General features: G+C 35.8%; 1 protein-coding gene across 2 annotated transcripts in view; it reads left to right on the forward strand.

Annotated features, from left to right (window-relative positions):
* Positions 1-361: 361 nt before the first annotated feature.
* Positions 362-15,573, forward strand: part of MFS9 (major facilitator superfamily transporter 9) — a 48,105-nt gene continuing 32,893 nt past the window's right edge. The window contains exon 1 of one of the 2 annotated variants that reach the window (XM_073084183.1): positions 362-446. In XM_073084183.1, coding sequence (XP_072940284.1) covers positions 394-446 — 53 coding nt within the window. In that variant the 5' untranslated portion in view covers positions 362-393. Of the gene's footprint in view, positions 447-6,318; positions 6,592-15,573 lie in introns of those variants that run through there. The other variant, XM_073084182.1, reaches the window with a different exon arrangement.

The following is a 15,573-nucleotide window of genomic DNA, read 5'->3' on the forward strand; positions in this document are numbered from 1 at the left end:
ATCATTACATTCATCAAACTCGGCAGTCGGCAATATGTTTTCTATTTTCCCGATAGTAACGTCCTCTATGTTGAAAAGGTACAAGTATGTAGTACTTACCAGATGGCGCCTTTTCTTATAAAATTTGATTTATCTATTGTTTACAAACAAAAATGTTTGGGCCGTGTAATGATTCGAAGATTTAAAAAATACAATATGTCAAATGTCAATAATGTCAACGTCAAAAACAAAATTCAGGGAAATTAGGAAATAACATTTCTAAATTAGAAAATTTGAAAAGTTTCTTTGAAAATAATAAGGGCTTAAAATAAATTATGTGGAAAATGACATGTGTAAAATGGTGAAGTAAATGTGTCTTCAATGTCTTGTAACGTGAAGTAAAGTTGTTTTAAAATGGGAAATCGACAGAAATACAACTACACCTATTCACCGCTGGTGACGAGTACGTAAGTATCTTTTAGTTTTATAAAGAAACAACATATTTTGGCTAAAAACCACACTAAACATGAGAAAGGTAAGGTGTGGAATAAAGTCTTATAAGAATCGTTTTTATGACTATATCATCTTATTAACATTTATTCAGTACTATGATGCTCTAATGAAGAGAATAATACTATCCCCGCAGTGAAACAAGAAACAAATTGTAAATAAAACAAACATTCTTCTTCATATAATCATACATTTACTTCTAAAGTATATAATTTTGATACCATATGTATATGGCGACCTGTAGAGTACAGCTATTATCAAAATATTAAAAAGATTGTGTCAGTCAAGTCACATAATAGTAATCCCTATAATGGCTGCACAGACATATTTTAATACCCAATTTCAATATATAAATATAGTACAGATTGTAGATCCTCAGTTCTTGCATAGCATTGGGGCTAGATACAACCACCTTCACCGCCACCTCCTTCCTGTTTTTCTAACACTATCTTATATATAAAATTCTCGTGTCACAATGTTAGTTACTGTACTCCTCCGAAACGGCGACCGATTTTCACCAAACTTTATATGCATTTTCAGTAGGTCTGAAAATCGGCTACTATCTATTTTTCATAGCCCTAAGTGATAAGGGTTGTTCATCTTTAATATTTTTTTAATTATTTATACGGCAACACCGTTGGCCGGGTCAGCTAGTGTGTATATATTATGATTATAGATACCTAGAGACATGGAGAGATAAAAAGAGGATACTGCTACCTCTGTGTGCCTGTAACCAACTCCATATAAAGCAATGATGCGCACATGTATTGCCATTCCTGAGCACAAAATGGTGGACTCATAGATTTAAATTGCTACTCCCTAGCACTAAGATAATGGCTCCATGTAATTCAGCAGATAGGTGATTGTGGACCCTTCAACTAAAATAAAGAACAGCTTCACACTAGAAATAGGTGTGTCAGTGGTATATTCGTAGTAGAACCAAACTGGTTCTATAAATTCTTAATATTAATATACTGGAAGTTGCAAATGTCATCTTCATGCACATAGTAGCAGCAAGTTCTCTATAAATTAAATTAACACACACTATGAATATTAACATATTTATTATACACCCACATTAAATTAAGTATCTACATATTCAATTATGTATGTTTACATATATACAAATAAATGCATCAAGTGGACTATATAGTATTGAGTTGTTTAATTTTGAATTTATTTTTAGACTGGCAAAACATGAGTAGTTAATATTCTAAATAATAGTTTTTAATAATAATTAGGATTTTCATATACTATTTGCTTGAGCATTAAGAATATTCAATGATGCCAAGCATTTCTTTGCCACAAGGATCTATTTTTTTACATAAATATTCATATGAATTTATACAGTCAAAAATAATGGTTTTTAAATCTAAACAACTTACCATAATTATTCTATTCAATGTACAGTAGTTCTAATTAAATGCCGTCATACTTTCATTTTCAAGCTAAATAATTCAAAGGGTAACACAAGTATCGATCAACAGTTGAACCAACCTTGTAAAAAAGTACTTTCATCTTGAAAATGCATCAGTGTCTATATAATTATATGTTACACACAATAGTAGTGTGTACCTGGATACCTATGTATAATCAATACAACTGATGCTTTTAACATTATTAAAAACTGTCCAGTTCGAAAAGTTTATATTTCATTCGAAATATTGTCATTTTTCCTATGTAGAAAATGTTTCTCTCCAACATAAGAATTCTGCTGAAGAAGGTTCTGCTAAAAATAGATGAATTGAAATGAAGTAACTTTATTTGCTGCAATGTGGTTACAATTATGTTGATTATAATTTATAATGAACAGAATCTCACATTTGCCACATTGGGGTGCACAAATTGAATTAGAAATATGTTAAGTTATATTAAAATAGACATTAGAAAATTGCTACATAATTAAATTATTAAACATATGAGTAAAATGACATAATGAATTTTAATATGGAAATAAATTTCTCCCTAAATTTTGGACAAACATCTTCTCCCTAAACTAGATCCAAATCATGATATTCCTTCATTTGAAGGTTGACCCTTTGTGGTTCGACTCCGGCGGCACCACCGCCACACCTATTTCTGCTTCATAACAGTCGTGTTAAGCGCTGCTGTGCTCTGGTGTGAAAGGTGTGGTAAAGAAGACATACTTTTCCGAGGCGTTCCAGCTAGTCCTTAGGAGTCACGGCGCATCTGTGGCCGAGCTCAGGTATGAATATCTAATCCTATCTGGGGTTGATTACAGATGCCCATGGGCGGCAGTGGCCACTTACTATCAGGTGGACTGCATGCTCGTCTGCTACTCCTATATTATAAAAAAATAGTAAAATTTTTTAGCCAGTTTGAACATTTGCTTTCAATGATAAACAACTTGATTTCTTAAAATAATTATTGCAAATGACAGTAAACATACCTACCGTAATTATATTAATGTTTCCATAGAATTAATAACAAGTCCGAAAGCTGAAGAAAGCGGTGGAAATTTCCCAAGAAATACTTGAAATATAATGGAGCGATCCGCGTAATATCTCGTTTCGATAATGTATTGCTCCAGTATCCACCGACCTCGGTCTTTAAGCGTAATAATAAAAGATAATTGTTAGGGCCTAGTGGTTGAAACACGGTTTCTCAATCGAGAGTCCGAGGTTCGAATCCGTGGCACGCAAAGTTATGTTCGTGCTTACTCATTATGGTTCGTACTAGAAGTAGAATGTAATTATTACTTTCTATAACGGTGAAGAAAAACATCGTGAGGAAGCTCTACGCCCCCTGAGGGTTCTTTTAAGGAAAAAGGTGGAGAGGAAAGGTATGTGAAACCTACCAGTTCACCAAAATCGTCCTAAAGCGTAACTTCCCTTAATTTTACAGGAGACCCGTGCCCAACACTGGGACATTAACGGATTGATGATGAATTGAGTTGTTATCTAATAACAGATTGCCAAATTAAGGTACGCTTTGTTTACCTTAACATACAAAGGCGTTAAACCACGTTAAACTTTATAAAATTACGTATGTAGCCTTGTAGGAAATGACGATAACCCATGCAACATGACCTAAAAATTATTTAATAAGTGGATAAGTAGCTTACAACCGAATATAATTATATTATCTTGCGGATATCCACTGCTACGAAATACCTATGACTGCGTGTAATATGTGAGCACCCGGTATATTTCTAACTGTCGGTGTGTCGTAAGTACATTGATATATAATATCTTATATATAAAATTCTCGTGTCACAATGTTAGTTACCGTACTCCTCCGAAACGGCTTTACCGATTTTCACCAAATTTTATATGCATATTAAGTAGGTCTGATAATCAGCTACTATCTATTTTTCATACCCCTAAGTGATAAAAATAACATAAAATTTGGTGGTACGTAGTACGGAACCCTCACGTGTGCATACTTAACGACTCGTACTTGTCCATCTGTTATTCCTAAGAAATAAGTTTTGAAGGTTTGCCGCATTAAAACCGTTCTATCTAAACAGTTACCGCATGCAGTTAGTACAAAGATAACTTCAAATACAGCTTAGTTTTCTAAATTATAACGGTCGGTCATTTATCATTGTTAGCACAACGCTATAAAACTACTGCCTGCCGATGCTGTGATAACGGTACGAGTCCATTGACCAATCCAATGTCAAACGTATACGTATTGTCAAAGCGGTCGCTTATAATCAGCTATTTTTGATTTCGCATGTATATCTACACTAATATTATAAAGAGGAAAACTTTGTGTGTTTGGTTGTAATGAATAGGCTCAAAAACTACTGGACCGATTTTAAAAAAGCTACGAGTTCTACGAGTAACATAGGCTATATTTTATATGAAGTATATTTGATAAATAGATTTTGAGGCGGTACAAAGTTTGCCAGGTCAGCTAGTCCTAAATAATATTATCAACCCGAATGTGAGTTTATTTTTTACACTTTCACGCCTTAACTACTCAATCGATTATAATTTTTTTTAGGAAAGTGCTCAGTGGGTCAGAAATGTTTCAAAAGTGGTTCATAGGGTTCCTTTTATTCGAAAGGGAAGTATCGTTTGTATTCCATCCAAGCTTATCAAAAAATAAAGTATGATAAAATGACGATGTTATCAAATTATTGTATTGTGATAAATGTTCGACCACGCACGAAGCCGCGGGGAAAAGCTAATGTATCCTGTATGTTACAATCGATCGAATAAGATGTATATGCTTGGTATATTTGCTATCCCTCAGGCTATCCCTCAGCTAATTAAAAGTACATAGGTGTTCCATGTAATTTATTTAAAAAAAAAAACATAATTACTTAATTGCACTTCACAATTCACATAATATCTTTGAGACCTTTTTCCTCACGATGATTCGTTGACCGTTAATACAAGTGATACTTAATTAGTAAACGCACGTACGAGTAATTTGAGATGCGTCCTTTGAATTCGAACTTCGAACCCCTCAATTGATAGGATAGTCTATCAATCACTGCTTTCGGTAAGAAATGTGCATTGTACAAGATTGACGGTAGCTATATAACATCAGTATATTAACTACATAAAATACATACATACTATATGTTGATTTATATACTTATATAAATAAATAGCGAACAAAAAATGTGCATACATTATGATATTGCTGTGTCATTATTTTTGTGACAGCTGTTTCTGCAAAACATTTGCACCTGCAACATTTTTTACTTACATTTAATTTACATTCTCTTTGTAACTACATCTTTTGTGTCACCACTCACGGCTATCATAGACATACTAATATTATAGAGCCTATCCTATCGACGCTTCAAAGGCAATCTGTAATACGCGGTATTGAGTAACTTTACAGGAGAGCTATTTAAAATTTAATTATTTATAAAAAAAACTCACCTAATTGTTAGATTGAATTTTTAACAGAAAGATACGAGTATATTTTCTATCCAACAATTTAAAGAGTAGGAATTGCCTTTCAAGCGTCGCTTCTATGTATATTACCACGCTTTTATTAGCTTGACCTGTATGTATGTATATAACGGAATCTTTGAACTCGATTTTTACCCACTTTGAACGGTCCGTGATTTTAAACAATTATCAACGACCGATGACAGTGCTCGATTTTATCCCATTCCAATCATCAGGATCGACAGGAATCAGGATTTTCCTTGTATGATTTTTGCGTGGTTTTTAGTTTTTAAACTATAATTCTTTTGATTACATCTTAGAAGTAATCCTCCTTGGAGTATTGTTGGATTGGGAGTCTATGCTGTTCTATGTTCCAGTTACAGGCAGGTGTGCTTATATAACATTTTGATATTAATGTGGGTGAATCCACAAGGAAAGCTAGTTAACTATAACAATTGAATGACAATAGACGCGTGGGATAAATTACTTCATAATTAACCTGTCCTGTTGGGCGACAAACAAATTAAATCTCTGTAATTAGCAAACAATTGAATACCAACGTTACATACATGGTTAGTCGTTGCTAAGTAGGAATAATTTAATAGGAATTTAACGTTATTCATCTCCTGAAAATCCTGTAATCTCTACAGGAAGAAAAGAAAATAAGTCATTCGCTAAAACGGTGATATTTATTAGGTATAAAATAGTTTAAAGTATCGAACAAAAAGCAGTTTGATTCTCTAATTGCATGTAAACATGCAAACAACTTATTTATAGTTATACCCGTACGCTTATTTATAACTCAAATTACACTAAACAACTCGTAAAGTGAGGCAAAACTATGTTACTCATTCAACGTGCTATTTTCATTTATCACGTTATCGTTATATCGCGTGCCGTGCGCGGTGCGACAGTGGTAACACACACGCCAAGAGGGGGGTAAGAGATCGCGTGAGTGTGTGATCGGTTCAGTTGGCGAAGTGAGAGGCGCGGGCGTCGACGGTAACGACTGGCCGGCCTCAGAATACCGACGGCTTTACTACTATCACTTACAATCGAACACGTTGAACCCAAGCCAGTGTTAACGACAAAGTTTGTTCGTGTTGTTGTTGTTGTTGTGTTTAGACTCTGCAGTGACCACGTGGACTCGCAAAATGACCGAAGACAACACGGTCGGCGACGACCTGAAGCGACAGGCTGCGTTGTTCTACAATTCCACTCAAAGGTTTGTTTACCTTCTGTCGTATGCGACTGCTGTTACAAACTGCCAACGTATGTTAGACTGGAACGCTACATGTGCGCTTTCGAGACGTTTAAACAACCTTATTTTTGTTTATAAAACATCCGCGTTTGTGTTCGCATAACTCGAAAAGCAGTCAATGTTTTAATTTTAAATTTTATTGCAACGTTGTATTTCGACATAAGAGTGTTTTTATATAATTATTATGCTAATATTCTCATGGAAATGTTAGACAGATCCACAGCTAAACGTGGCTGCGTTCACGTACTTTGCATATAACATAACAAGGTTCACATTCGAGAGTTTAAACAGGCAATAATTTCAACCGGTCATCATTTTATACCAATTTCAGATCGTAATCTACACGAGACCATCGTGTGGGACTACCTATATTTTTTGTATAAATAAGTGAGATATATGTATTATGCTAATAACAGATGAATAAAGGTTAACATCGTCTGTTGTATAATTTTGTATAATACTTGCTTAGTCTACGTAACGTTTCCGAGCTTTTCAAGTTCGCACGCCATGTTACAATTAAGTAAATAAAATTAAATGTGACATAATCAAACGTAATCTCTTCCAATTATTTGAAAATCTGTAAGCAAACATTTTTTAATCAAAATCGCAAACAATTTCTTTTTTGATTTTATACACAACGCGTTCATACATTCAATCTGCATAATATTAACTTTAATTTTTAAATAACGCTAATTACTTGAGCCAATTAAGTTTGGTGGTGCTTGAAACAATTAAATTTAGGGTTCCCACGCGGCCACTATGTGCTTTTGAATGGTAAATTTACACACAAAATCTTTGATATACGTATGTACTTACGATTTAACTTATATGTTCATTTGAATAATGTACCTATTACTCAAGTCGTGCAATATAATTATGTCATTAATCATGTAAAAATTAAAGACAACGATAGGAATTTCGGTAATCGTTTAATCACTGGGTACTACAGGTTTATCTAAGCTCAACTTCCGAACTGGGACTATGGCAGCACGGTCGCTCTCCAGGCATGATCACTTGTACCTGCACTCTCGGGATCAGAGAAGGGTTACTGTATATTGGTATAGTCATTCTGTCGTAAGAGCAGACTAAACAGGGGCATCCGGGAGTGCATGCGGTAAGAGTGGGAGATCGGACCCCTGGAATAGCGACAATATGTGTGGCAGGTGTGGTGACCGTGACATCAGCGGCGGCCGTGCTCAGAGGGCTCCGTTCGCGTTCCTTTGGAAATCCCAGAATACTCCACGTAGCCCTGGGGACTGTCACCGGAAGGGAGATCGTTTCTTTCGCTCCCATGGCACCGGGTATATTTAGAAAGTTACACTCGTAAACAAAAAAGGCACGATCATCAAGCGGAAGATTTCCCTATGGCAAAGAAAAATAAATCTTACATAGTAAAGTATTAAATTAATTTGGTGGACGCACAGCCGTGCGTCTAGATTTGGTAAACTGGTTGAAATATTTTCGTTACATCATACTATCATATATAAGTGGATATTCGCGATAATTGTAAAAAAAGTAGCTCGATAGTATTATCAATTTAACATTGTACAATGAAGAGTTGTAAAGCAACGCATCATAATTCTTTTCAACGTATGGATAGGCTGAAATATGCACCATCAAATGAGTTTTTGTTCGCTAATATATGTACATTTCGTCGTGCCTTTTGTGAGATTCGTTACGGTACGTTGCGTCAGTAGGTACATGAACCTGGGATATAGTTCATTGCGATCATATCTACATAGCTACTTAGATATGTTCGCATGAATAGATACTTACCTACTCATTATTTGCGGGGCCTGATAGTGATGCATTTCGATGCGGCTTCAACTAATAAATATCAATAATTTAATCTATAAGGACTATTTTGACGACACTATGTTGGTTTGATAGGCAGGAAGCTCTGGGTTAGTTCCAGCCAGAGTCAGACAGACATATGAATAAAGAATTCAAATTTCAACTCATAGACTAATGTTACTTGCGGAGCTAAGTAGCCACTGTACTCTTCTGACATGCCGAGCTTTCCGGAATTCGATCAAATGGGTTCCGGATTTGATCCCCGACCAAATACATAGAAAGTTTTAGATATCTGTTCTCAATCAGGATATTTGTTACTCATCTTTGTACATCTATGACACAGAGATTCCTTGGTTGGGGATACGAGCCAAAACTGTAATTTTCGTGCTCTTTTTTTTGGACATGAAGATTTCGTCTAATAATTCTCCTATTTTGAGTTTGATTTTTTCTGTCCTTTTTGTGCTTATGAGCCAGCACGCATTATGATACGATGACTGGTATACAGAGGTGTGTTTTTTCTCAAACGATAAAAACCTTCGTTGTGCCATAATTCAATAGGTTTCATATTTTATTGGGTATGCGCGAGTCAAGTATTTTATAACATTTTTTATTTAAAAGAAACAGACAAACATGCAGTTCAAATCTTTTCTGGCATCTGACACCCAAGGACAACTAATAAAGAGATAAAGTAACCACAAATAAAGTGGAAACTACGAAATAAAACTCCACAATATGTGAATTATTGTAAATACCACATTATGTGCTGGTGAGTAATTTGTTTTATTGGTGTGTACCTACTATGCAGGCATGCAGTACTAATTTCCAACGCCGTATGTAGTACCTAATCTCTCTGAATAAATGAAATTTGAATATTTACCTATTCGATAACGTCTAGCACTTAATTAAATAAGGATAATAAATTATAAATAGTTCCTATCTACCTGGACACTATAAATTCGTATTAAAATGCATGTTAAGGACATCGAAGAGATAAAATGGATGATGTTCGTCCATTTATATATAAAGATATGTATGTGAGACGTATTTTTTGTTAGTTTTTGTTCCAAAATTATTTTATATGTAAAGGAAGAAAATCGTAAGATAGTCGCGTACATAATAAAAAAATTGTTTTAATCAATCTTAGGATCGAAGCTCAATTTAACTGACTGCGGAGGGACGTTTCAAGCTTCATGTTTAAATAAGTGTATCTCTCAATCTCCAACAGCCTCAATCTTTAGCATACCTTTTTTTTTTGTTTACGAGGGGGAAACCTTCAAAAGGTACCAGGTGTCGTCGGAGCGACGTAGAGTTATGTGGGATTCTTACCGCACTAAAACCCCCCCGGTGGCCGTCCTTGGCGCTGCGTAGAGGGCTCCGGGATCTCCAAAGGAACAAAACCGGAGCCCTCTTAGCGCGTTGCCCCGTCGGGCTCCGCCCAGGTGAGCTTGGCGCTCGCCACACCGTCTGGTGCGTACGACGGTATGCGACCACGCATACCGCCGTCCTTCCCGGGGCCGCTGGCTGGGTGGTTCGAGCTCCCACTCTTGCCACCCGCAACCCCGGAAGCCCCCTTTTAGTCGCCTCTTACTACAGGCAGGGGATACCGTAGCCCTATTCTGGTCCCGAAACTACAGGGACAATTTTTAGCATACCCGGCCACCCAAACGGCTTGATAGTATTGAACATATAGGTTGCCATTGGATTCGTTCTAAACCGTATAAAAGTGTTAGAAATGACAAGAATGTTGAAATGAAAAAGTGCACCAAAATATGTTATCGATAACGCGGATATTACATTTTTATATGCCTCGTGAAATGTTTAATGTATAAAATTCATCGCGTGCACTGAAAACAGGAAATGAGGTGAGTGAGCATCCAAGGCGAACATGTCCGAAAATACTTGAACTAGAATTAAATTATAACTAATTGATTATAACACGTATCAAATGTACTCAACTTGTGTCAACGCTGGTGGTAGATACTTGACAGATATCATATTTTCTAGTTAGCAAAAAAAATGTTACAGACCTGGTAAAGATTTCTATTACTCAAAATCACTTTTTTATTCAGTACAAAAGTTATTCAAAAACAAAATAGGGTGTATAATTTTGCGCTATCCTATATAATTATATTAGTTACATGACTTTTATCCCACTGCAGAAGGTAATGCCTTTCGAACGTATGTCATAATGTGCATGTATTTTTTTTTTATAATATAGGAATTATAGGAGTAGCAGACGAGCATGCAGTCCACCTGACGATAAGTGGCTACTGCCGCCCGTGAGCATCCGTAATCGACTACAGATAGGATTAGATATTCCTACTTGAGGTCGCCCACAGATGCGTCGCTCGCTACCCCTGAGGACTAAGCTAGAACGCCTCGGAAAAGTATGTCTCCCTCACCACACCCTTCAAATCAGAACACAGCAGCGCTTAACACTTGTTATAAGGCAGAAATAGGTGTGGCGGTGGTGCCGCCAAAGTCGAACCACAAAGGGTTATGAAGTGTCGCTAGATTCGTCTAAATTGTGAATTATTTGAAAGATATATAATATCCTACACATAGTCACTTACATTTACGCATGTAAGCAAAAAAATATTGTTTAATTTTATTTTTAACTCCATTATTGTAGTCAGTTTTCTTTTTTGCTTCATTTTATGGGTATTATTCTCTAGTTTCCTACTTACTTTTTGTATCTGTACATTTTTATGTATTTTTTATTTGCTCACGTTCAGTATTAAATTAACACGTGAGTAACGAATTTTAATAAAAACTATTATTCAGTAGCTGACGAAAATCACGATTTTTGCAAGTTGTGAAAAAGGTTTTTTTTTTCAGTTTTATATATTAAGTATTTTTAAATTGAAAAACTCTCTGTCACGTTCAGCGAATAACAATACCTTTTTTATTTCTCATGTTATTATTACCTTTCCTTTTGTATTCAATACGAGGTTTATGCAGGTTGTAAAAAATATTAATGTTTCAAATTATCGATTGTATCCCTTTACCATAATATTAATCTTGAAAGAAATATTAAAGGGTGCCTTTCCACAAGAGATGTGCGTTCTGGATAAATTATATATTGTGTGCGTAATTAAAGTAATGTAAGTAAGATTTCATTCAATGAAATATCGTGATATATAAATCAAGCCAGCTTATTTGTGGATTTGGTAAACATCTATAGCTAAGGTTCCTCGAACATCGCTCGTGGAAATACAGCTTAAGAATAATGACGTCATTGTCTTTCATATTCGAATAGCTACGCTACAGCAAATGTCAAACGTGGGTGGTGTGTATCGTCTGTCTGTCGCCTTCGATAAAATTATTGTTCATATCATATTAGATGTATACGTGTGGGAGTGTTCTACACAAGGAGAATATCGGAATAGACAAGATACATTTCTGTGCAAGTTCCGTAGGTATTATAAATAAAATTTGCATATCAGCTACTGTCCCACTATTAGGTACGGATTGCCCAAAGGATTAGAACGGTAGAACGGTAGTACGCTTGGACGGAGAAAGTACCACGGCCATCGCTTCACCATTTTCTAGCTTATTTTGGTGGAAGTGTGTGGATGTCATCCGACTATGACATATACATACGAGGCTACCTAGGCTAGGATCTTAGTCCTCAAGAGTGGCAACGAATCTGTGATCGGCTTCAGGCCGAATACTTGTTTCACACGAAGTTGGTAACAAATGTCCATAGACGGCAATGTTTTTGAAGGTGGTAGAACCCTTTGTGGTTCGACTCCGGCGGTACCACCGCTACACCTATTTCTGCTTAACAACAGCAGTGTTAGGCGCTGCTGTGTTCCGTTTTGAAGGGTGTGGTAAGGGAGACAGACTTTTCCGAGGCATTCACGCTTAGTCCTCAGGGGTAGCGGCGCATCTGTGGCTAACCTCAGGTAGGTATATCTAATCCTATCTGGGGTTGATTACAGATGTCCATGGGCGGCAGTAGCCACTTACCATCAGGTGGACTGCATGCTCGCTTGCTACCAGTGGCGGACTGAGGTCGTCGGAGGCCCGAGGCGGAAAGTTGAAAGGTTTACACGGGGGGCCTCCCCGTGTAAAAAGTTCGCTTGTAATTCGGTGAACGTATTTTTTCGCTGACTGATACACATTTCATTGATTGTTTGGTTCTGACAACTTTTTTTTAGCAACTGAGTTTAGAAGGATCCTCACAGGATCGGAGGACCCCTTCCACCTCCGCCCCCCCCCCCCCTAAGCCGCTAGAGCTTGTTACTGCATTCTTATGAAAACTTCGTGTAAATAATAATGGTAAACTTGAAGAACTTCACCATTCGAAATCTATCGAGGACTCCTCATGATTTTTTCTGCGCTATTAAACAATAAAAATATATTTGACCATTAAAGCAATAAATGTTATCTTAAATGCTTGAAGCATTATTTTATTTGTATAACTATTGTATTGATAACATTATTTGCAACCATTACATTATTTTATTGACTAAAATGTTGTTGCTAACCGTCGAGCTGACCTTCTGAACGTAATTTTCTAGCGATGTAATTTTCCCTGAGTTGTAACTGATGTGTATGAGGTAGATATTACATGAATATATTTTCGCATTAATTCTATAAAGGCTTAAATCAATCTTCTGGAGTTTCCGTAATTTTATGTGCCATTTATGTACACAACCTCGCATAATTATATTTACCTGGTAATAAATATGTCTCTCTGTCTGCCTGTTTGTCTCTTCTTCACGCCTAAACCACTGAACCGATTTTAATGAAATTTTGTACAAAGATAGTCTGAGACACGAGAAAGGACATGGGATAGTTTTTATCCCGGGAATCTCACGGGAACGATGATCTAAGATCGATTAATCGGAGAATCGATCTTTTGGAAAATCGATATTAGTAAGGATTGAATCGTAAAACTATGCATTTGATCAAGTGATGATCTTTAGCAAAGTTGTTGTCCATGAGCCCACGAAGGTTTCAGAGTTGGTACGACCAATTTTCGCCAGATGGCGCCACTGAAGGCACGAATTTTCAATTTTATGTACGTTAGTATGTCATATTATTTTCTTTTAAACGCGGGTGAAGCCGCGGGCAAAAACTAGTATCATATTATTAAAAGCAGATGAAAAAAATGTATTGAAAAATATAATTTGGTATGACACAACACGTACGTCATGTGTGTATATTTATAGATATAAAAGGGGTCTTACTTGTCATCTAAACTCACCCAAGAAATAATCAATATTCTGCAAATCTTCAGCGTCGGGTCCTTATTTATTTAAGAACCTGTAGTATGATAGCATATAAAAATATTATTCCGATACATAGCTATTATAAGTCGGTCACGACTATCACTTGTCGCTGAAGTGTTAATTGTATTCATAAACTGTATTTGCACGTATGTATATTGAAGTATATTATACACACAGTCACTATAACACACACCTTTTCTTCTATAAGATAAAGGTAACTAAAACGACGCACGGACTAGACGCACAGAGTGCATCCAGACCAAATTCCCGATTTCAATAAATTGAGGAGTCGATATTTGGGTATAGGAATCAAGCGATTATTTCACATGAGTAATTTTGGTGGAATTATTTTAATGGAGCAAGTGGAGCTTGGGGCTGTTGCAGACCACATGTTTTATTACCTGTAATTTTTAATGTGTTGTGCTTTTTTCTCAAATCTACTCCAAATATTGTTGAACTCAAACATAAGTCTATAATCAGTTGGCATAGCTCACTGCAATCAATCAAAGAGAAGACCTGTATTTAATAACGTAGACATATATGTGACGTCATTTGACCGCAAGTGAACCACAAATGAGTGTAGGTATTAACTTAAAATCATAAATAAAAAACTGCTATTAGTTTTTAATTCGCACATTTACCACATGGCTATACATGTGGATATAAAATTATTTAGATACGTAAAATGTAATAAAAATATATATTCTCGTTACAATTTGTAAAATTTTATTTTATCTGACATTTTAATTACAGTCAAAATGTATTTCATCTCTCGTAACTACATATGTGCTGGCTATTTCCTCGTTTTCAAGTACTTTATATGCAAGTGAGTCACATTTTTGTAATTCTTAAATGTGTTCTGGTCTCACTGTATTTTTTTCTTATTTTGGCCACATTTGTTACGTTCAACGGAAGCTGAGATAATGACGTTCAAATTTTTGCTGCATGTACAATAATTATATACATACAAAGGCGCAACGTCATCTATCCGTAAGTCCTCAGAATTTTACTGCTAGACAGGCTAGAGAAGGTAGAACCGTTTCCACTCATAATCGTCCAATCCAAGGAGAAAATCATTGTCTAAAATAATTCACTCTTGGAGTTTCACGGGATAGTACAGACAATTTATAACGTTATTCGTCCATTAATATTGTAAACAAAAAATAATCAGTAAGTTTCTATGACTAATAATACTGCATCCTATCCTTGACTATGCAGATATTTGCTATCTAGATCTAACCGTGGAGCAATTAAATAAGCTTGAGCGTATCCAAAACTTATTTATCCGATTCATATTTGGAATTCGTAAATATGATCACGTCTCTGAGTATCGTAAAAAACTCAAGTGGCTCCCAATTCGCCTTCGTCGGAATACTCATATACTTTCTGCTTTATACTGCATCCTGTTTAACCCTAACACACCTAATTATTTAAAAGAGCGTTTCCATTACTTGCATCTGTCGCATGATACACATTTACTGCGCTCCAATAAAAACCTTTCCCTATTAACTCCTTCTTCTTCTTCATCATTCTTTAGTAAATCTTTTACTTCAGTGGCTGTGCGCCTATGGAATGCCTTACCAATTACTATCCGACGTGCGCAGTCACTGGATTCTTTTAAAAATCAGGTAAAAGAATTTTATCTATCACTATAATCTGCTTCCTAGTTACTCTGTTATTTTTATACTATTCTATTATTTCCTACTTTATGTATTCTCCTCTTTCTTTCCTTTTCTTCCATTCTTTACTACTCTAGCTGCTGATATATTTAAAATATAACTCTCGCTACATTATACATATGTACACCCCTACCCTGGATCTCTTTTTATACAGTATTACTTTCTTCCTATTTGTAAACGGTTGCCTGGAAGAGATCGCTATTTAGCGATAAGGCCGCCAGTTGTACCTTTAA

This window comes from Epargyreus clarus, unplaced genomic scaffold, assembly GCF_041222505.1.
Source record: "Epargyreus clarus isolate Ecla_fem2 unplaced genomic scaffold, WU_Ecla_fem_2.2 ptg000021l, whole genome shotgun sequence".
NCBI classification, from domain to species: Eukaryota; Metazoa; Arthropoda; class Insecta; order Lepidoptera; family Hesperiidae; genus Epargyreus; species Epargyreus clarus.